Source organism: Scyliorhinus canicula, chromosome 2 (genome assembly GCF_902713615.1).
Source record: "Scyliorhinus canicula chromosome 2, sScyCan1.1, whole genome shotgun sequence".
In the NCBI taxonomy this organism is placed as follows: Eukaryota; Metazoa; Chordata; class Chondrichthyes; order Carcharhiniformes; family Scyliorhinidae; genus Scyliorhinus; species Scyliorhinus canicula.
Window position 1 is genome coordinate 28,241,589 of NC_052147.1, and position 24,345 is coordinate 28,265,933.

The 24,345-nt window shown below is 41.7% G+C and overlaps 1 protein-coding gene across 1 annotated transcript; it reads right to left on the minus strand.

Moving 5' to 3' along the window:
* Position 1: 1 nt before the first annotated feature.
* On the minus strand, positions 2–17,333 carry LOC119951656 (ubiquitin thioesterase OTUB2-like). Its single transcript, XM_038774844.1, has 6 exons — positions 17,174–17,333; positions 15,359–15,451; positions 8,379–8,497; positions 6,476–6,560; positions 5,974–6,168; positions 2–1,262 (listed from the first exon to the last, which is right to left on the minus strand). Exons 1-6 carry the CDS (start codon positions 17,183–17,185, stop codon positions 1,053–1,055), a joined length of 714 nt encoding a protein of 237 aa, XP_038630772.1. The 5' UTR covers positions 17,186–17,333; the 3' UTR covers positions 2–1,052.
* Between the last annotated feature and the right edge of the window lie 7,012 nt (positions 17,334–24,345).

Here is a 24,345-nt window from a genome sequence, read left to right on the forward strand (position 1 = left end):
GTACTGTTGTCTTCAATATGAAGATTAAAACCGCTTTTATTTAAAATCGCATCCTCAACGTAAAACAGAGGATACAGTTCTAAAAGCATTTCAACTAAATGCTAGGAATGCAAGAATGCGCAAGGCAGCTCTAAGACTTCTGGTTACTAAATAAGGCCAGCTGTCACGTGTTGGGTCATTGAAACAATACACACTTGGTGAAATTCAAGAGCAAGCAGAAGTGTTTTAAGATCTTTATGAACTGCTTTAGTTTACAAAGTATCTGGGAAAATTTTGGTCGTACTGCAACCATTTACTATCAATATATGCCTGTAAAGCAAGATTGGGATGAGGGTATAATATATGTGACAAGTATATGGTAGTATGTATGTAAACAATGAATTCATTTTGCACTACATAGTCACACCCTCCTGAGCATCTGATACTTCAGTTCTTGGATCTCCGATTAGATAACTATTCCACAATTTATTTTTACACAATCCAACTTAAATAGTATGCTTATTCTGCATATGTAATCATTCTCAAACTGTGACAAAACTGCTATAATTGCCTTCACCCAGAATGAAGCTAATGTGGAATATACTTGTAATTACTAGTTAGAAAGTAGCAATAACTGCAACCTTAAAATTTGGATCATCAATAAAGTTTCACCTGGGATTTGTAAAGAGGAAAAGCATTCCGATCTGAGGGAGGAGGCTCAATCTGTGAATACTGGTTAGGCATAGATTAGCAAGAACTAAATCAGATGTCATATGGGTGTTTTTGAAGGGGCATGGAGAGAAATAGATGGATTAAAGGATAGAACTTTTAAAATTACCAGAGCTGTATTCTTTGCTACAACACTATTAAAAAGGTACAAGCCTTTTGTACACAATATATTACAACCATACTTTATAAATATGGCAACTACAATGCTAAATTCACTTCATTTTCATCTGAGGATATACATTCATTTTATACTGTGCATAAAGATGGTGTTCAAAAGTGAGATTCTCTTTCCCAAACTCTGTCCCAAGCACTAAAACTGTTCTGATATCAAGGCAGATCCAAGACTATTTTGGTTTATTTGCTTTATAAAGTATGTCATAATGGCCTGGCTTGTAAAGTAGGTAAACTAAAGGCTTTGATCCCTCAGGAAAGACATGATGATTAACTTCCGTATCCGTTTTGTCCATATATTCAACTTGGATTGGTAAATTCAATGCTTGGGTCAGTGCAGTGATATGAATGTGATCACTCTCCATAGCCATTGGTTCCACTTCCTACAGGAGAAAAACTTAGCATTATTTACTGTACATAAAAGTACTATTAATGCAAAGTTTTAGGATGCAATAAGTTACTTCATCTCCAGTACACCACTGGGCAATATCAATTTATCAAACACCCTCAGCAAGAGATCAGTTCTTTTCTGGTCAGAGACATGTCAACTGAATAAGAAATCTCAGCATGACCATTTCTACACAAAGATCTCAACTTGTGAAGAAAATCAGCCAGCACTCGAGAGGGAACAGAAAAGCAATTATTTAGATTAGAGGGTAGATCTAAGCAGAATTTCAAGAGTAAGAAAATAAATAGTAACAGTATCAAAACAAAGGTAGATAAGGATAACAGGCAGGTGGTATGTTCTAATTGCAGCATTTGGGAGTTTATGGAAGTGAGAGAGAGAGATCCCAAGCAACCATTTATAGTAAGTCTCTGTTCTGAATTATTAAACACCCCGGGGGTTACCACTGACAAGAAACTGAACTAGACCTGCCATATAAATTGATCTGCTCTTGGAGTCACATTGAGGCTAGGAATTCTGAGCTGAGTAACTTACCTCCCGACACCCCAAAGCCTGTCCACCATCTACAAGTCAGGAGTGTGATGAAACTCTCCACTTGCCTGAACGAGTGCAGCTCCAAACACACAAGAATCTTGACACCATCCAGGGCAAAACAGCCCCCTTCATTGGCACCCCCTCCACCACCAACACATAGTAGTGGCAGCAATGTGTATCACCTACAAGGTGCATTGCAGCAACTCACCAAGCCTACAACAACCCCTTTCAAACCCACTACAACTTAAAAGACATGGGCAGCTGATGCATAGGAACACCATGACTTGCAAGTTCCCTTCCAAGCCACACACTATCCTGACTTGGAACTATAAATCGTCATTCCCTCACTGTCACTGGGTCAAAATCCTGGACATTCCTAACAGCATTGGGTGCACATACACCCATGGGACTGCCGTGTTTCAGGATGACACTTCACTACCGTAAGGGCAATTATGGATGGGCAGCAATGCTGGTCTAGTCAGCGACACCAATGTCTCATGAAGATTAAATCAAGGAAAAATGGTAAAAAGTCAAACAAGGCATTTCATCTCAATGCTCAGAGGATTCGTAACAAAATAAATGAATTACGAATACAAAGTGGGGTTAATCTAATAGCTATTAGGGACCCTATTGTATGGTGACCAAGGGAATCTTAATACGATTAAATAAAGTGCATGTCACCATAATCCCAGATGACCATAGGCTGCTTTCCCCTTTTGAGGGGAAGAGCTGACTGTGGCGATTTAACCTAAGGATCACCATATCTCAAAGGAAGGGCACGGTTGAGAAGTTAAGGACGTTCATGAATAACCTCAGCCAGTATGGGAATTGAACCCGTGCTGTTGGCTTTGCTCTGCATCACAAACTAGTTGACCAGCCAACTGAGCTATGCCAGATTCCATATGATTAAATTGAGAGAATATGGTTTGATGAAAGGAAAATTGTGTTTGACAAATCTATTCAAGTTTTGAGAGTTCAAAAATCTATCAAAGCCTTTAATGTACTCAATGACTGAACATCCACAGTTCTTGTAAGATAAAGAATTTCAATGAAGAAATTTCTCATCTCAGTACTTTATTGGCTGACCTCTTATTCTGAGACAATGCCTGCCCCCCCCGCTTCATTAAAGCGCTATGTGCAAGGTTATTAGAAAGATGAGGGCACATGGAGCTGGGGCAATATATTAGCATGTGTAGAGGACTGGATATGGGATGGAAAACTGGAATAAACAAGTCCATTTCAAATTGAAAGTTGGTACAAGCAGTGTCCCAAGACTCAGCGATAAGGCTATTCACAATCTATATTGATAAATTAATAATAACCCCTAGTCACCACACTCCAGCGCCAATTCGGGTACACAGGGAGAATTCACAATGTCCAATTCACCTAATAGCACGTCTGTATCCAATGTTTAGACAATGTAAAGCTAGTGGGAAGGTTGAGTAGGATGTAAGAAGTCGCAAAGGAAAGGGAATAGTGGACAAGAGGATGTGAGGAAGTATAGAAAAGTGGAATATTTTTTAAATGGTGATAAGCTATTAAAGTTGGTATTCAGAAGAGCCGGGGTGTCCTTGTACATGCAATACAAAAGCTAACGTACAGGTACAGCAGGTCAATAGGACAACAAATTGTTGGCATTTTGTACTGGATTGAAGTACAAGAGAAAGGATATCTTGCTGTAATTATACAGGGCTATGCCGGACCATACTGGGAGTACCATGTACAGTTTTGATCTTTGTGCCTTGGAACTAGTTTATTTGCCTCAATGGTGATGCAATGAAGGTTCACAAGATCAATCCCTTTGTTGAGGGGGTTGAATTATGAGGAGAGATTGAATATAATGGACCCACACTCTCTTGCATTTAGAAGATTAGATTCTGAAAGGATGACACTGGATAGAGACAGATTTCCTGTAGCCAGAGTTTCCACAACGAGGGGCATCGTCTCAGAATAAGGGGTTAGCCACATAGAACAGAGATGAGAAGACATTTCTTCAATCAAATGGGTTGAGAATCTTTGGAATTCTTTGCCCAATAGGGCTTTGAATGCTCAATTGTTAAACACATTCATGGCTTTGATTGCTAGGTTTTTGAACTCTCAACCCAACTATTATAGTAGTTTTGCTATCAGACTGGCAACCATTACTCCTCCGAGACCAATGGCGACTTGCAGAATCTACATGTGTGAATTAAATACAGCATTCCAGAAGTTGCAAGCAGTTATGCTACACTTTTCTATGGGAGGAGTGCTGTTGGAAGTTACTGCCCTCCCCCTCCCCCCACACAGACTGCAATTGATCAGATAAACCACTGAACATACAAGAACTTGCCCCTTTTGTGCTATTATGTTTCGCTGTAAAAATCCTTTTAAAAATTGCACGTTCGTTCAATGAGGTGTTATTGGGCTTTTAGCATAATTGTTCCTGAACAGCCTTGATGGCCGTGAAAGCTTATTTTATTTAAATTGTTCTTTTTTTATATTTTTGGAATGTCAATTTTATCCACGTTTAAAATGCTTTTTAACAGTCTCTTGACATTTCAGCTTCTACCTTCTTTATGTCTTAATTTTATTTCATTCACTGTAAAATTTAATCAAAAGAAGAACTTTGCTTCCTGTTTTTCTGTCCATGAGAATACTTCCATGCGAATGGCTGCTTATCACTATGACATCATTGTTGCTGGACGGCAGGTAATCCCTTGACTGGGCACCAGATTCTAACTTGAATCTGAAAGGAGAAATCCTCGCTAGAGATCTCTACATCTTTGTAAAACGTTTTCCTCAGGTCAGTGGTGGGTGCTGTTGCTTTGCCAATGACCATGAAATACAGGAATCAAGGGCTAAGGGGACTTGGGGGGGGGGGGGGGGGGGGGGGGGGAGGAAGTGGAGTTGAAGTCATAGTTCAGTCATGACCCGACTGAGTGATGGAACAAGCTCAAAGATCACATGCCCTATGTCTATTTCTTATTACGTAAACAAGCACAGTATGCAGCAAGCCCACTCAAACAGAAGTGAATTAATGAATAATCATGAATCTGATTTTCGGAGTGTTGTAGAAGGAAGGACATTATAGCCTTTTGAAATAATGCCATGACATGTTTAATGTCCATCTGAATAGCCAAGCTGGACCTCTTTTTGCCATCTCAGCTAAACGATAGTACTTTAGAGTAAGAAGCTGATGTAGTGATAACATAACTGGGCAAGTAATCCAGGGACCAGGCTAACGCTCTGTTCACATCACACCATGGCACCGGGTGATATTTAAATTCAATTAGCTAATAAATCTGGAATTGAATGATAGTTTCATGCTCACTATTACGACTATCATCAAAAATCTACCTGGTTCACTAATGTCCTTTAGGGTAGAAAATCAGCCTTCAATATCTCGTCCGGCCTACATGCGGCACCAGGCCACAACGATGTGGCTGACTCTTAACTACCCTCTGAAATGGTCCAACTGCGACAGAAAAGTTGAAGGGATTTGCAGCAGTTCGAGAAGGTGGCTTATCACCACCTTTTCAAGGGCGTTAACATCCCACGAAAGAATAAAACAAACTAGGTGACACTAGTACTGCATTGACGCATCAGCCAAGATTATGTACTCAAGTCCTATACTTTTAATTGAAGTCTGCTACTGCTTTTGATTCTCGGACACCCTAACTTAACAGGTAACCACTTCACAATCATTGCTCTTGTCCCATCTTTGATATATTATGATTTTCTTTGTGATACTTTAATCAAAAAACTTAAACCAACGTCTAAGCGCAGTATATGAAATTAGAGTTCTATTTTTTATTCATTCAGTTTTATTCGCAAAGATTTTCAGAAAGAGCACAATCTATCACTCTGAAAGCTATACGGACTGCTTTTCAACATTCCAGATTTCACCTGATGCTTTATCTTTGGATTTATCACTTTTGCGATTAAATACCAACCCTCTAAGGCCACAGTCTTATGTCACATACAAATACTGGCCACTCTGACATTTTAACTCAGTGGTGCAATGATGGGTTGACCAGTGTTATTTACAATACTGTTGATTAACCATATTGTTTGATCAAATTCACCAAAAAAACACTTTTTTTGTCTTAAGTTCTGAAGGAAATTCTATATTCAGTAAATGAAACAAATTAATATAATCAAATTTTGGAACTGACCTGAGTGCAGAAGTCTTTAACACTTACACCGCCCTCAAGGAAAAGCTCGAAGAACTCAGACCGCTTCTGCAAGTAGGCGGACGTTAGCAGTCGGAGATATTGCACTAAGTGATCTGAAACACCATGATCATTGAAAACGGCAAGAAGTTTTGAGACCGAACCATCCGTTTCCACCAGGTCAATCATATCCATAAACTAGAACCAGAGAACCTAACAGTAACATCTGTATCAATGCATTTTTTTCTTAAATGGAAACTATGCCTTAGCAAATTTAGAACAGAAAATGGAAATGGCTCGCTTTTGATTAGTGTTCAGCAACACAGAGGACTGTCCTCCAATAAAATACTTCAGGACTAGAGACCATAACCCTCAAAGACATGGAAAAATAATCCCGTCAAAATTTTTACTTTACATTATTTTTGTGCAGTTGAGTCAAAAGACACAAATAACAAAACCTTCACATTTGCAATTTCCCTCAGTTCATCATGAATTAAATACTCACAGTGGTGAAAGAATTTTCAAATCTACTTTCGGCAAATCCAGCAGATGAAAGTTCATCTCTACTTCGCATTAAACTCTTTCTAAGTCTAAAATAAGTAAATCAGAGAAATGGTGATTAAGCCTGTATGGTTAACACTACAAACACCATGGAGAAGATTTTCACTTATTTATAGAAGGAAATCATTATTTTTTGTTTGATACATGTTTACTGTTTCTCCGTGGAGAATATGTAGAAAATCCAATAAAATTAATTTAAAATCTTGGGAGTGGGATTTTCCATCCCTGCCCACCATCGGATCGTCCGGCTGTGCTGAAAGCCAATGGACTTTGAGCTGGGCCATCGAATCTCCCATGGTGGATCCTATCACGAGGGAGCTTGAAAATCCCAACTTTTGACTTTTTTCCCTCCCTGTTAATTCCTTGACACGTCTAGAGTCACTCCAGTGTCACACACGGAAACAAAGTATCGTCTTTAAAGAGTTTCCACATTATGATACTACAACAATGCCCACAGGAGCATTATAAAACAAAATCACACAAATCACAGAAGCGGGTATTAGGCCAGATGACCAAAACCTTTGGTCAAAGTTTTATTGAGTGCCTTACAGAAAAAACTAGCAAAGTGGTGCAAGCATGGAATTCCAGAGCTTAAGGCATGATCAAAGTCAGAGCAATGAAAACGGGGGGGTGGTTGCTCAAGAGGTCAGAATTAGATGAGCACAGATGTGTCGGAGACATGTGGGCAAGGAGGAGATTACAGAATATAGGGAGGATACAAAGGAGTCTACACAAGCATGTCTTGTCTGCTTGATCTTGCAGTGCGTTCACTCTTCATTGCTGTTAAGTATCAAGAGCGGGCACTCACTGGATAATGCACACGGCTGCCTACTTTCCCTCTGTGACATCAGAGTCTAGAGGGGGGGGGCACGTGGTGTCCACCTCCAATGCTCAATGCCTTCCCAACCAGTGGGTGGGTACCTCAGAGACTAGAATGCATCATCAACCCCTAAAACAACATTGATAGGTTTCCTTTCACAGATTTTATTTCTCCCACAATTGTTTGAAGGTCACCTATAAGTGGTGGATTTCTTTATTTGCTGATTCAATTATTTGATTGTCCAAAAGAGCACAAAGAAACACGGGCTGCCTGCTTCTCTGCGGCTGGATTTCCCTGGAGAGGGAGCACACGGAATGCCTGAGGACACGATACTTCCCCAGCTAAAACCACTCATTTAAGGCACTAGCTTGGAGTGTTAGAGAAAGCAGATTGAGAAAGAATCCCTGCCCTCAGCAACAAGTGCAATCCTCCACATTTGGTTAGTATGTCAGAATGGCTGGCCAACCAATTGAACACTGCAAGAAATGTAACGTTCTTATAGCAGCCAAATCTTAATTGTGTTTCAAAGTGTAAAAAAAGAAACCCAATTGTTCAGTGTTTTGAATAGTGGTAAATACTTTTCCAATGAATTACCCTTTCCAAACCAGCCATCTGTAGAGAACATGACTGGGTATCTACTTAAAAATGGAAAAAAATTACAAGGCCAAAGGGAAAGATCCAAGGAATGGGACTAATTGGTAGCTCTTTCAGAAAACCAGCACAAATACAATGGGCAAAAGGACCTCCTGTGTGGTACAAATCTATGCTTCAGAGGGAGAGAGGGGGGAAATGAAATTCCCTACCCTTGTCTTGAAAGCCTCATCGGAGATCATTTTCCCTTGCATCCACTTCCTCCTCCTCGCTAACAACACAATAACATGCTCATAGGAAGAATCAACAGCTAGTGTACTGTACCTTTAGGTTCACAAATCTGAATTCAATTGCATCACTACCTTGTAACTCTATCCTACTTATCACTATGCAGCCAAATGCAATACTATGAGCAACAACCGTAAAACAAACTTACTTTTGTATTCCCTTTTTACTTCCAAGTAGTGATTCCAAGAAAGCAAAGCTCAGCGCTCGATAAAAGCAGTTCCCATCACCAAGTGTTCTTCTGAAGAAAGAATACTTTCTACTAATATCCTTTAAAGAAAAAGATAAATCTCACACAGGGCCTGCCAAGAAAAAAGTCATTTTCAATTCATTTCTTTTCAACATTTAAATCGCATGCTTGAAGTCTGAAGGAAACAAGTACCCATTCAGACCAGCATTGTAACGAAAAGTAGTCCTGTAGGAATTTTGTTTTACAGTATCCTGGCATGAATACAAAACTAGCAACTAGCTATAAGCAACCGATCTATTTCGTCAAAGATGAACTGAGAAAGGAAGAAGTGTATGTATTGAGCCACAGAAGTAATAGGGTCAGGGTGGAGCTTTAGTACTCAATCTTCAGCGTGACAAATGATTATATTGAAGTCTTCTTCTAAAAAAAAAATGGTTGTCTCCTTATAACTCAAGTTATTATGCTTGGAATTTATCAACCAGCTGGAGCCAGGTTGCCCATAAAGAACATGGATGTTCGTTGCCATCTCACTGGTAATAAGCTTGTTAGCCTAATACACAATTTTCAATTATGTTCCGGCTTCACAACGTGTTCAGTTTGTCGCTCCTTTAACTTAATTAGAGTGGAATATCTTTCAGATGAAGTCCCAGTAATTCTCTCCCAGGAGAGAAAAAGCTGTTAGATAATCTGATGACAAATAATATTAAAGGCTCAAACAAACAACCAACAACAATCTCAAAAGTGCTTGAAAGGCCAAGAAAAATCATACTCAAATCATTTAGAAAACATTAAATTCTTAGTTGCAATTGTTTTCTCTGCTCAAGTTAAAGAAAATATAATAAAATTATTCCCTATTTGAAATAAGGTCTCATTTGGGGGGAGGCGGTGGCATAGTGGTATTGTCACTGGACTGGTAATTAATTTTCTGGTTCGAATCCCACCACGGCAGTTGGCGGTGGAATGTTAATTCAATAATAAATATCTGGAATTAAAAATCTATTGACCATGAAAACCATTGTCGGTGGTCGGAAAAAGCCATCTGGTTCACTAATGTCCTTCAGGGAAGGAAATCTGCTGTCCCTACCAGGCCTACACGGGAATCTAGACTCACAACATGGTAGCATTGTGGATAGCACAATGGCTTCACAGCTCCAGGGTCCCAGGTTCGATTCCGGCTTGGGTCACTGTCTGTGCAGAGTCTGCACATCCTCCCCGTGTCTGCGTGGGTTTCCTCCAGGTGCTCCGGTTTCCTCCCACAGTCCAAAGATGTGCAGGTTAGGTGGATTGGCCATGATAAGTTGCCCGTAGTGTCCAAAATTGCCCTTAGTGTTGGGTGGGGTTATTGGGATAGGGTGGAGGTGTTGACCTTGGGTAGGGTGCTCTTTCCAAGAGCCTGTGCAGACTCGATGGGCCAAATGGCCTCCTTCTGCACTGTAAATTCTATGATATCTCCTCTAACCCTTGCCCCTAGCACCTTAAACGATGTGGTGGACTCTTAAACGCCCTCTCGGAAACAGTCAATCCATTCAGTTATATCAAACTGCCAAAACGTCTTAAAGAAATGGAACCGACGGACCACCCAAAATCGACTGAGGCCATGGGAAATGACAAAGGTAAACTCACTTGTCGACCCTGCAAGGTCCTCCTTACTACATTTGGGGCTTGTGCCAAATTAAAAGAGCTGTCTCAAAGACTAGTCAAGCAACAACCCGACACTCGTACTCAGGGAATCATACCTTAGAGACAATGTCCCAGACACCACCATCCCCCCATCCCAGAGTATCTCCTGTCCCACCAGCAGGGCAGACCCAGCAGAGGTGGTGGCACAGTGGGATACAGTCAGGAGGAAATTGCCTTGGGAGTCCTCACACCAGCCATTGTGTGGCACTACCACTGTGCTAGATTGGAACGGTTCTGGACACAACTAGCAACTCAAAAAGGGGAGATTGTGAGACGCTGTGGACCATCAGCAGAGGCAGAATTGTACTAGACCACAATCTATAACCTCATGGCCTGGCACATCCCCCACTCTACCATTAGCACTAAGCCAGAGGATCAACCCTGGTTCAATGAAGAGTGGAGGAGAGCATGCCAGGAGCAGCACCAGGCAAGCCTGGTGAAGCTAGAACACTGCTTGCGTGCCAAACAACAGAAGGAGCAAGTGATAGACAGAGCTAAGCAATTCCACAACCTAGCATCATTTGCTTAGCAATTACTTGCTCACTGATGCTCAAGTTTGGGCTCCGCCAGGGTCACTCAGCTCCTGACCTCAATACAGCCTTTGATCAAACATAGTCAAAAAAGATTAACTACATGGGTGAGGCAAGAATGACTGCCCTTGGCATAAAAGGTCACATTTGACCGAGTGTGGCATCGAGGAACCCTATCAAAACTGGAGTCAATGGGAATCGGGGTAAACTCTGGTGGTTTGAGTCAAACCTGGCACAAAGAAAGATGTTTGTGGTCGTTAGAGGTCAGTCACCTCAGCTCCAGGACATTACTGCACGAGTTCCTCGGCTTGTGTCCGAGGCCTGACAATCTTCAGCTGCTTCATCAATGACCTTCCCCCCCCCCAACCATAAGGTCAGATGTGGAGATTATTGCAAAATGTTCAAAACCATTCACAACTTCTCAGATGCTGAAGCAGTTCCTATCCAAATGCAGCAAGACCTGTATAATAGCGAGCTGGTCAGGGGTTATGAATTCCCTGGTAAGTAACTCAACTCCTACCTTCCCAAAGCCAGTCCACCATCTACAAGGCACAAGTAAGGAGTGCAATGGAATACTCTCCCCTTGCCTGGTTAAATCCAGCTCCAAAAAAGACTCAATAAGCTAGACAATATCCAAGATCAAGCAGCCCACTTAATTGGCACACCATCCACAGACATTAATATCTCCACTACTAACGCACAGTAGCAGCAGCGTGTACTGGCTACAAGATGCACTGCAGATATTTACCAAAGCTCCTTAGATAGCACCTTCCAAACCCACAACCACTATCATCTAGAAGGGCAAGGGCAGCAGGCACATGGGAACCCCATCTGGTAGTTCCCCTCTAAGTTACTTACCATTCTGACTTGGATATATATTGCCATTCCTTCACTGTCGTTGGGCCAAAATCCTGGAATTTCCTTCCTAATAGCACTGTGGGCGTGCGTACCTACAACACAGACTGCAGCCATTCAAGGCAGCTCAACACCACCTTCACAATGGCATTTAGGGATGGGCAAAAAATGCTGGCCTAGCCAGCGAAGCCCACCTCCCTTGAATAAATAAGAAAAAAATAAATTTAATGTACTACCAATTTCAATGCCCAAAATGGCAAATTATGGGAAAGGACTTACTAAATAAGATTTGCTGTTTGTTTACCCAAGCACATTGCAAAAGGATTACTTGACTCTTAAGACAATGACAAGCATTTGGTAGGTCTGGGAGGGAAGCAGGGCCTCTCACTCACGAGTGATGTAAAAGATCAGAGCCAGAATTGAGGGCGAAAAGATTTAAAAGTAAAATGCAACAAACCTATCTAGAAATAGGGAAAATAAAACAACTGCAACTGCTGAAGCAAAAAAAAAAAAATCATGGCGATACTCAGCTGACTGGGCAACATCTGTAAAGAAAGATAATTAATATTTTAGGTATAAACATTTGTTAGAACTGTAAGGTTATTACAGCTGAGCACCTTGTAAGTTTATAAGGTAGCCATCTGTACAATATTCCAGTTCTGACCATGAATTATACCCAAACGCTAACATTTTTTTCTTCTTTAAAAAAAACCAGAAGCGGTCTGATCAGCAGTGTGTTTTTAAAGTAAAGTCTCTTGTTCCTCAATTTTCATCTTGCACTGAGCGAGCTAAGCATGTAGGTGTGACTAAGAGCCAGGCCATGCTCAATCCATGACTGTAGTGTAGACTCTACACGGTTAAAGAAGCAAGTTTGTCCATATTATCTAATGACGCATATGTGGTTTACATGTTGGGAATTCATGCCAGGAATTCATTTATGGTGCATAATTTTGACTGGGTATCTGGATCAACCAGCAAGTCAGTGCTACAAGCTACTTTGAAAATATATATTGATAACCCAGCTTCTGAAATCCGTGCTAATTGTAAAGGATGTATGACTTGCCTATGAGACACAATCAGTAACCCCTGAATGGCTTAAAATGATAATTCATGAGCAACTTCTTTGCTAGACTGGTGTCTTAATGTCCTTGGCAGGATATTGGTCATATCTTGGTCTGTCTATATATGCTGCTTTTAGGAGATTAAAAAATAAAGTCCATTTTAATTGGCAACAGTGTTGAGATTGCAGTGTTAAGTATGGTTTTTTTTAAAATATCAATGCAGCGCCATCTAATCCATGCCTGCTCATCACCACCCAAACAGAAAGGTTTGGAGTGCAGGCTGCTACCCACCGGTTTAGCAGATAAACCAGACAGACGGAGGAATCTGAATTAAGAGGTTAAAGCGTTCTACTCTATATATACTGCAGTATGTTCAAAGAAGATGCTATCGAATAACAGATTTCCAAAACAGTTTATAGGACAGATTAAGTTGGGAAAAAAGTCACAATGTAATCAGTAAACTAACCTGGTAAAGTTTAATTTTTGAAAAAATGCCAGTATCTGCATTAATTCCTCCCATATTGCCAAAGGTAATGTAGGCAGATAATTAACTCAGGTCATAGTTTTATAGCTAACACGCATTTTTACATTAAAAAATTTAAATCCTTACTGCTGCTTCAATAACTGAGTTTGCAGTACATCTACATTCCCGACATACATTGGCTTGGATTTTGCAGTGGGAATGATGGCAAAACTAGTAGGCGTCCAACCTCATTACCACACTAAAACTGATCGAAATTTCTGGAGTGCACACATGCACAAAAGTAATGCAGAAATTGGAAGTTGCTGTCAGTAATTGTATCTGTCTCCAGGGGATGCCATCCCCATCTCAGACTGCAATCAACGGGAAATACAACTGAATTGACACGACCTTCCACTCTGACATGGTTAATTTCACTTTTTACACTATGTCTAATAATTGTAACTGGGTTTTTAAAACAGTGCACCAAATTTCATATTTGTTGCTAAACACTCTCACCAGCTCCAAAAAGCTAATTTTATATTTGTGGAATGTCAAATTTCTTCATAGTTAAAGAAAATGACACTTTTAAATGTACTTTTTTTTTTTTTAAAGTTATCTGTATTTTAGTTTTTTTTAAACCATAATCCAGTCACTTAAATTTACATTAAAAGTGAAGGATTATGGGTTTTTTAAACTTCCTGGTTTGCTTTGTGTGAATACTTCAATGTGACTGGCTCTTTACCTCCATGCTAACATCGCTTTATGCCCACAACTCCCCTGGCCCTGGCACCCGTTTTAAACTGGCATCAGGAAAGGGGAAAACCACATCACATTGACAGCTAGATCTTTGTGGGCAGCTTTCCTCCAGGTCCTTGCTTCGTGGCAATCACAAAATCCAGGCCACTATCATCACTGTCCGGTATTTACTTTAATTAGTGAATGCCGTGATAAATAGAAGCATTTTCTTTTTTCTTTAACTATTTTTTATTCTCCTTTTTCACATTTTCTCCCGAATTTACACCCACCAACAATAAACAATAATCAGCAACAAATATGTCAATCCACATAACAATAACAACGATCCCATCCTCCCACCAACCCCCAAACATCAGCCCGCATGTTTACATAAACAAATGACAAAAAGGAATCAGGGATTACCCATAGTCACCCTTAATACACACAGTACCCCCCCCCCCCCCCCCCCCCCCGGGCCCGGCCAACCCTCCCACCTTTCCCCCCCCCCCCCCAACTAATGTTCGATGTTATCCAGTTCTTGAAAGTGCATAATGAATAATGCCCATGAATTGTAGAACCCCTCCGTCCTTCCCCTCAGTTCAAACTTAACCTTCTCAAGGGTCAAGTATTCCAACAAGTCCCCCCACCACGCCAGGGCACAGGGTGGAGAGGCTGCTCTCCATCCCAGCAGGATCTGCCTTCAGGCGATCAACGAGGCGAAGGCTACGATAACTGCCTCTGCACCGATTTCTAACCCTGGCTGATCCGACACCCCGAATATGGCCTCCCGGGGACCCGGGTCCAGTTTCATGTGCACTAACTCGGAAATTACCTTAAAAGCCTCCTTCCAGTACTCCTCTAGCTTTGGACAGGACCAAAACATATGAACATGATTAGCACCCCACCCCCCCCCCCCCCCCCCCCTCTTTAGCGGCTTAATCCCTTTTTCTTCCCATTTCCGATAACTTACATCCGACCTCCCTGGCTCAAATCTGTGGTTCCCTCGCATCGGCATTTCCCTTGGCCCTGTCCCCAACCCGAAGTGTCGGTGAAACTGCCTCCAGATTTTCAATGAAGCTATTATAACCGGACTCGCCGAGTATTTCCCCGGAGCTATCGGGAGTGGCGCTGTTGCTAGTGCTTTCAGTCCCGACTCCCTGCACAAACTCTCCTCCATTCTGACCCACTGGGAATCAACCCCTCTGACCCAGCTCCGCACCTTCTCCACATTCGCCACCCAGTAGTAGTACATCAGGTTCGGGAGACCCAAACCCCCTGCCTGCCTTCCCTTCTGTAGCAGCACCTTTCTAACTCTGGCCACTTTCCCTCCCCATATGAACGAGGTAATCCTTCCCTCAATCTTCCTGAAAAAAGCCTTTGGCAGGAAAATCGGTAGGCATTGAAAAATGAACAGAAATCGCGGCAACACATTCAGTTTAACCACCTGCATCCGACCCGCCAGTGACAGAGGAAGACCATCCCAGCTTGCCAGATCGGCTTTCACTCTCCCCACCAAACTAGTGATATTGTACTTGCGAAGCCTCCCCCACTCCCGAGCAACCTGCACCCCCAGATAAATAGAAGCATTTTCAGAGCTTTAAGTGATCAACATCATACCTGCACTTTTTTTTGGTAAATTTTATCTTCAGGATGCTCTTCTCCAAGTGCTAGTATTTCATTTTTGTCAGAGACTATAGAACCAGATCCAAACTATTTAACAAAAAGGGGAAAGGACACTTAATAGAGCAAGGAAATCAGTACTCGGCAGCAAAAACGCATTTCACATCCACAAACGCAAATCTGTACATTTTAACATTTGAACAAAGATCAAATATCCTAATATTCTACAAGCAATGCATAGCTAGTATTCCATGAATGGTAGTGCACACATGGCAATCAAATCATGAAGCTTAAGTTCCCTGATATAATCAGAGTAAGTTGGGACCCAATCCAGAACACTGTTCCTGACCAGGTACATTGCAGAAAAGTGGAGTTCACAAAATGGAAAGTGGTAGATTCCACTTCCCCCCCCCCCCCCCCCCCCGGAGGCAAAATGAATGGAGCTCAAACTCAAATATTAACCAGTCTCCAGGGCAGGATTTCAGAGAAATATTGAAGGCCATGCAGGTCAATGCCTTTAAAAAAAAAACAAGGGGTGACTGAATTAAAAAAAGGAAGGCCGCCTTTGTGAACAAGTAATCGGGAAACTTTAAAGAAAAAAAAATATTTTCTTACCATCACACACATGCCTTGCAAAGTTAACGCAAAGGTGGAAAATGTGATTTTTTTTTTTTTCCCCCCTTCCTAGTACCTGTTCAGTATGTTGTGGATACATGCTATGACTTAAGAAAAACTTCAGTTCAGATGTTTGTGTGGCTGGGTCAGAGTCAAGTATATTATCAGAGGCTGCTTTGCTGACAAGTGCATGCATGCATCACCCAAAGGATACATTTGAACATAATACTTATGTTATATAGCACAAATAATCCATGAGACTAGTAGTCATCAACTTCAGGAGGATGCAAAGGCACACTACAGACCTTTCACTTCTGGAGCTTGGATTCAAATCCAACTCTAATTGGCACCCTCACATGACAGGCTGCAAGAAAAGCTGGTGTACAAAAAGTAGTAAATTCACATTAGTGCAGGAGGAGGTACTCTGTTGAGTTTAGGGTTATGAGACATCACTGGAGCAGCATAAAAAGAGTTTTGATCCCATCAATACATACAGAACCCAACCAAGAAATTAAACTGACAGTGAATGGAGCAGTCCATTAAACTAATGTTATTAAACTAACACAAGTGACCTAATTAACAGAAAAAATATGATACAGATCAAAAAATGCAACAATAATTTTGACTACTGAAGCAATGCATGAATTGTGTGGCCATCTCAGGTCCATGATCTGTCATCAGAAGACCTCAAACATCAACTGCCTCTCCACAGATGCTGCCTGGTATGTTGAGTTGTGCCACCACTTTATTATTTCAGATTTCCAGCATCCACAGTATTTGCTTTTGCATGAATTGTTACATGCCCATAGGGGCAACACTGATTCTCTTCTTTTAGCAAAGAATACCCCACTTTAAATGCACAGCACAAAACCACAACACACAATTTAAGGACAATCCATTTAGACAGATACAGCTCACAAGCCCCTTGCTTTACAGCAGGCAGTAAAGCGTTGAAAATGAATGTAACTTTGTCAATAGAATTGGTGACGCCTGCTGTTGCTCAGTGTTGTCACAATGTTAACTGACCCACTAAATCCACTGGGGAATGGGACTAACTACAATCTTGTTCCACCCCAACGCAAAACCCGTCACTCTTGTTGCCTTCCCCTTCCTCTTCCCCCTCCCCCAATATGTCATTTTTTTAAACTGCTCCCACTGGGTGTAAGGGGAGTTCGAAAGAGGGTAGCTCGGACTTACTGCACCGTCCATTGCACCCTCTCTGGAAGAATAAGCCACTCAGTTCCTGCTCTGCACACATATACAACGCGGAGCCCGGGATTGACACATTGCCCGCAAGCCTCAGGAGCCGCGCGTCGCCAACCCCGCCCTCACCCCGTCGCAGGAAGTGACGCGACAGACAATTGACAATCGGAGAGTCAGGTGGCCTCACCCCGCGGCCAATCAGAGCAGCGGGAGGGGCGTTGTCCCTCCTCCGCTGTGTGGTGAGCACGTGCTGCTGCCAGCTGTGCTGCTTGGTGTTGTTGTTGTGCAGTTCACAATAGTCATTGTCTGGCTCACAGAGCTATCACTGCCAGAGGCCATGTCGGTTTGGATGGTTGCACCATACATCAATTTAAACTGTTATATTTATTTTTTAATACATTTAGAATAATGATCTTTATTATTGTCACAAGTAGGCTTACATTAACACTGCAATGAAGTTACTGTGAAAGTCCCCTTGTCGCCATACTCCGGGCCCTGTTCGGGTACACGGAGGGAGAATTCAGACTGTCCAATTCACCAAACAAGTACGTCCTTCGGGACTTGTGGGAGGCAACTCCGCACCCGGAGGAAACCCATGCAGACACGGGGAGAACGCGAAGACTCCACACAGACAGTGACCCAAGCCAGGAATCGAACCTGGGATTCTGGAGCTGTGAAGCAACAGTGTTTTTTTTAAATAAATATTTTTATTGGCATTTTCAATTTATGCACAGTAACACTTTACATTTAATATTTACAGTACATATGGCTCTTATATACATGAAGCAACAGTGCTAACCACTGTGCTACCGTGCCACCTTGGAGTACCCAATTATTTTTTTCCAATTAAGGGCAGTTTAGCCTGTCCAATCGGCCTCGCCTGCACATCATTTGGGTTTTGGGGGTGAGATCCATACAGACACAGGGAGAATGTGCAAACTCCACACAGACAGTGACCCGGGGCTGGGATCGAACCCAGGTCCTCGGCACAGTGAGGCAGCAGGGCTAACCACCGCGCCACCGTGCTGCCCTAAATTGTTATATTTAAATCAATTTAAGTGTTGCTAAATCATCAGATTGCATGAGCAACATCCGGTACTGGATAAACAGAAACTGCCTTCCCTTAAATATATTGGGCTGGATTTTCCGCCCTGCCATGCCACATTGCTGTTTCAGCACGCCGGCAGGATGCCCCATTACGCCAGCCAGTCAATGGGGTTTCCCACTGTGGGGCAACCCAACCCCAATCAGGAAACCTCCGGGCTGCCGGCAAAATGGAGCATCAAGCCGGAGAATCCAGCCCATTGTTTTCAGCCTGCACTCTAAACTCCATTCCCTAACTACTGATTCTGCCCTGGCAACAATCTGAGATTAAGGTAGTGTGATTGCAAACTTGGTTCCACATCTGATCCCAACATGAGCTTCGATAACATATTTGAGCCATCAATAACACCATCTATTTCCACCCTCGTAATAACGCTCAGCTTTGGCCCTGTATCAGCCTCTGCGATTAAAACTGTCATTTGTGCCTTCATTACCTCCAGAGGTTATTATGAAGGCCCGCCTTCTCAACCTTGCCCCTCGCCTGAGGTGTGGTGATCTGCAGGTTAAATCACCGCCAGTCAGCTCTCCTTCTCAAAGGGGAAAGCAGCCTATGATCATCTGGGGCTAAGGCGACTTTACCTCTGGACATGACTGTTCCAACACACTCCTAGCTGGTTTCCCACATTCTGCCCTTTGAACCTGAGGTCATACAAAACTCTGCTCCACATGTCTTTACCTGCACCAAGTCCCATTCCCCTATCACTCCTGTACTCACTGACCTTCACTGGGTTGTGTTTAAACAACATTGTGACCTTCAAGCTCACATCCTTGTTTTCAAATCCAATCATGGCCTGAGGAACATAGGAACAGGAGTAGGCCATTCAGACCCTTGAGCCTGTCCCAGCATTCAATGAGATCATGGCTGATCTGTGGCCTTATTCCATATACCTGTCTTTTCCCTCTCTATCCCTGTGATTTCCTCCAGCCCATAACCATCTGAGATATCTGTGCTCCTCTAACTCCAGCCTCTTGCCTACTCCCAATTTTCATTGCTCTACCATTTGGTGACTGTGCTTTCAGTTGCTTAGGCCCTAAGCCCTGGAAACTTCTTCTACTCCTCTGCATCTATCTTGTCCTATTTTAAGACATTCCTTAAATTTTACCTCTTGGATCAAGCTTTTGGACATCATTCTCCTAAAATCTGACTTAATATGGGGCGGCACAGTGGAGAAGTGGTTTGCACTGCTGCCTCATAGTGCCAGGGATCAGGGTTCAATTCAGCCTTGGGTGATTATCTGTGTGGAGTTTGCACATTCTCCCCATTTCTGCGTGGGTTTCCTCCAGGTGCTAGTGTTTCCTCCCACAATCCAAAGATATGCAAATTAGTTGGATTGGCTATGCTAAATTGCCCCTTAGTGTCCAAAGATGTACAGGTGAGGTGGAGTAACAAGGATAGGGCGGGGGTTTGGGCCTAGGGTGCTCTTTCATAGTGTTGGTGCAGACTTGTTGGGCCGAATAGTCTCTTTCTGCACTGTAAGGATTCTATGGATTCTATCTCCTTCTCTGACTTGGTGTTATATTTTGTTTTAAAATGCTCCTCTGAAGCACTTTGGAACGCCCTATTATGTTAAAGACACTATAAAAAGATACGTTGTTGTGGGTAAACACATGCAGCTGCCTTTATTTTTAAGAGTGGAATGCAACAGGGTATAATTTAAATTACAACTGAATGAATACCACCCAAATGGATGAGTCTTGATGTTGAGAGATGTAGAAACTAAAATTTGATTAATTTTGTTTCCAAAGTTTGGTAGTCAACCAGCACTAAAATTATTTCCTTGTTGCAGTGCAGTACTATTTCATTAAGTAGAAATAGATTTGTTCACGGTAACAAGTAACAAATATGAAGTGTATATATTTCATTTTTTATTAATTATTGAAACTGCCATTGTGCCATTTTTTTAAACGTTTTTTGTAAACTGCACTCTTCATTTGTACAATGTTTATTTGAAGATGTTTTTATTTAAAACTATTTTCAGAACCATTATTATTACCTGTGTCATCATGGGTAATTACTCCCACTTTCTCAAGGACAGTTAGGGGTGACTAATGAGCACTGGCCTTGCCGGTTACTCTTATTTCCCAGGAATCAATAAAAGAAAAGCCACTCCAAACTCCCGTTTGTTCATATTAAGCAGGAAAGCATTATTTCCACTCAAAATCACAGGATCTGATAATACGGATGAGAGGTTTATATGAAGTTATTTGTCTCAAGTCTATGATACCTTATTTGCCTGCAACGTTTACAAGTTTATTTGGCTGATACCACTCAACATATTTGTTGCAATCCCAGTTGATGTAATAACTGGTTGGGAAGATCTCAGAATGGAACCCTGGCTCAAAAGATGCAGAAGGACAGAGTCACAGGACCGCTAATAAGTTTTAACAACCAGAAAAAACATTTATTAAACATGAAAAAATTGGATTAAGATACAATACGCCGTTACTCCCCCATAGGTTTTAGGATTAACACGGATTACAAAATGCATCTTAATCCATAATGGTCTCATCAACACAGTCCCTTTTATGCACACAAGATGACTGTGGGAAAATTCACTTGGTGTTCAGAGTGGAGAGTAAATGTTTGTGGATGTCTCCTCAGAAACCCCCCCCAGACAATTGTCACGTGAGAGATTCCAAACTCCACTCCCAAAAACACACTTTAAAATTTTCTCTCATAATTATGCTTTTCCTTAGCAGTTTGCATTCTGAAATCCAGGGCCAGTTTTGCAGATTACACTTTCAAACAAAGCTTTGTTCCACCTTTAACAGCGAATCATGTCTAGGATTTTACACAAACCTCTTTAGGATTTTTTGGCTTGACTGATTTAACTCTTGATTCTTGACTGTATTAAAATAGCACCAGACGTTTGATTTACCTTTGAAGGCTGCTGTCCCACTTTACGTCTGGTTACTGCAATTGTCTCTTTCCCTCAGAATGCTTCGTTTTACACTTCCTTGAATTTTCTTGAACAATACCTTGGTCTCTTACACTTAACTCCAGACTTCTTGAACACTTATCTTCATTTCTCTAATTTCCTTCACTAGCTGGATTTTAACCTTCCGGCATCTGTTTTCTTAACCATTACTCCATGGTATGGCTTTTCCTGTAGCAAGGCTGAGAACAATATTCCTTCTATGGCCTTCTAAAACCAATTGCGTCTGGCAGAACTGAGAGAGCTACCTTATCTTTTACTATATATCTCCAACTGCAATCAAATTAGCTAAACTAAAACTTAAAAGCTTTCTTATCCTGACAAGGGCCTCCAGTTGCTAAGCTATCCCATATGCTTGTGCCTATTATTTATTCTTCACATCATGGCCCTCTTTAAGCACTGCACTAAAAACACAGTTGGAACCTAACCAACCTCCACACATACAAATATCTGTGTCCAGCTTTCACCCTTCCAGGCACAGAAACATTAAATTAAGCCCATTTAAAACTATGCATTATTTCTCATGTTTACTAATGCAAATCTGTTAAAACTACCTTTGTTTTCCTAACATATTTAATATACACAGCACCAGTCCTTTTGCATGTACCCATTAGTTGCAAACATTTTCTTTATTCTTTCACAGCTTGTGGGCTTCACTGGTTAAGCCAGCATTTATTGCCCACCCATTATTTCCCTTGAGAAGGTAATGGTGAGCTGCCTTGTTGAACTGCTGCAGTCCACGCTCCAGGTTATGCACCAATTGGGCCTCCACCCAACTTTTTTCAGAAAAATATACAACCATAACCATCTAGTCCCTTTCCCCTCAAATATGTGTCTGGCTTCCCCTTTGATGCATCAATACTATTTACTCATAGAATCCCTACAGTGCAAAAGGAAGCCAATTGGCCCATCGAGTCTAAGCCGGAGGAAACCCACACAGACATGGGGAGAACGTGCAAACTCCACACAGACAGCCACCCAAGGTTCGAATTGAACCCGGATCCCTGGTGCTGTGAGGCAGCAGTGCTAACCACTCTTGATTTCAGATAGAAGGAATACATTCCTCCTCCCAGTCAGATTTTAGAACACAGATAAATACTTTCAAGTAGAATTATTCTGGCAAAATAAGAGTATTAAAAAGTAGCTGTAATTCGGGAAATTTAAGGTTAAACTCATGGAGCATTCCAAAATTAGAGAACAGTGAGATATATGAATGATATTTAGTGGGTGCATTTTTATAATTGATTCTATTTTATACCTCTGCTGAAAGATTTACATATTGAGCAGGACACGTATGATCATACCACACTGCAAACAAATTATGTTAAAAGAAATGCACAAAGGAATATATAAATATCTCACTGAAAACATATGGCACAGTTGCCATGGTATTTGTGATGTGGGTAGATAAGGGAAGTAGTGGAACACAAATAGAGTATGGCACTGAATAGGAACCACGTCGCAAAAAAAAGGAAACTAAAGAAATCAAGCAGTAACAAATGTATATCCATATGCGATAAGAGATAAAGGAATGTACACATTTAAATAAGAGAGAAAAACTAAGAGACCATAGTGAAAGACATTGAGAGCATAGTGAAAAAGAATCCCTCGGTTTCTCTCTGAGATTAATCTCACTAGTTCCTTTAATCTCTCCTTGATACCATTGCCATTACACAGCAAATAGCTGAAGACGTTGATTGAAATGGATTCAACCAATAGGAATTATTTTTGAGATAGTTGCAGAATGCATTGAGACATGAGGAGATTGTGGGAAGTTTGCAAAACTTCCACTGAGTAAGGAAAAGAAAGAGAAGAATCTATTTCTTAGAGTGCAAGTTTCATATACTAATAAAAAGATAACAACGCAATAAATAGGCGCATTAAATCAAAAAAAACACTGAGACTGTAACAGAATGGTTGGCTCCGCTTCAGTCCTCATTAGGTGGAAGGTTTTATTAGATGAATTATTACTTTGTGATGGATTGCAAAGCTAACTATGCTCATGGATACAACCACCAAATTGTGGTCTGGCAACATAGAGAGTGCTCATTATTTGAAAGTGTGGCCCTGTTGTGCATAGAAGAATAATGTTGGAAGAAAGGACTGTTGAAGAGTTCCCTAAAGCACATGATTGTGTGGAAATAGGACGACAGCCACGCCTGAATTGTCTTGCTGAATTGTATGTAGAAGTGTATTGTTCTGTTCCTCTAATGTGATAATGCTTTTAAAAGTGACCTTAAAGCAATTTCAACATAATAGTGCAGACAATAAAGATAATTAAAATATCAATTGAAATCACGACGTGCGATTTTAGTAACGTATTGGACTAGCCCTTCCATTAAAGTAATGGTTTCAAGTATTTTATTTAATTTAAATGCATAAGAAAATTGATTACTAGTTTTGTATCGAGATATCATACCAACCAAATATTTTTATAATCTATAATGCTTAATTACAACCATATTAGGAGTTAATAGGTCAGAAGATAGGAAGAGGTTGCGAAATGTATTGGACAGCTAAAAACACCATGCAATCATGGTTGACAAAGTTATCAAGGGAGTGGTGCTCTATTAATAATGTTGGTGGGACTTCCGGTGGCGGCGATGTACGAGTGAGCCGCACATTCGGTGGGCTCTCACTCCGGCGGGGCTGAACAGCTGATTCCCCGCGATAACGGGACCAGGGGGGCGGCAAAAAGGCTGCCGGGAACAGAAGAGGAGAGCGGGCTGCAGCAGATGGAAGTGTGGGAGGCCAGCAGGTGAGGAAGAAAGAGAGAGAGAGAGACGGAGGCAAGGAGGAAGCTGGCCTGAAGGGTAAGATGGCGGACCCACGGACCTTCCTTCCTCCAGGACAAAGGAAAAAAAAAGATTGGAGTTGCTGAGGAGGGACAGCTTGGACCCACTTCAGATGCCCAGGAGGTAAAATTCAAGGAGCTGGGCGAAGGAAAGCAGCAGCGAAGGCGCGGAGGAGCGGGCTGCGGCACATGGAACAGCGGGATTCCAGAAGGCAGAAGAAGAAGGAGAAAAAGGGACAGAGACAAGGACCTGAAGAAAATTACCTGGGACCTAAGATGGCGGACACACGGACCCCGGACTCAGCAATCCAGCTGGCGCTGGATAACATGCT

Bases quoted from the DNA above. Each gene is read 5' to 3' on its own strand.
- LOC119951656 (XM_038774844.1), bottom strand. The intron at 6,169-6,475 runs GTGAGTATTTAA...CTCTGGTTCTAG, and splicing joins TTGAAAATTCTTTCACCACT to TTTATGGATATGATTGACCT. The intron at 1,263-5,973 runs GTCAGTTCCAAA...TTTCTCCTGTAG, and splicing joins TTAAAGACTTCTGCACTCAG to GAAGTGGAACCAATGGCTAT.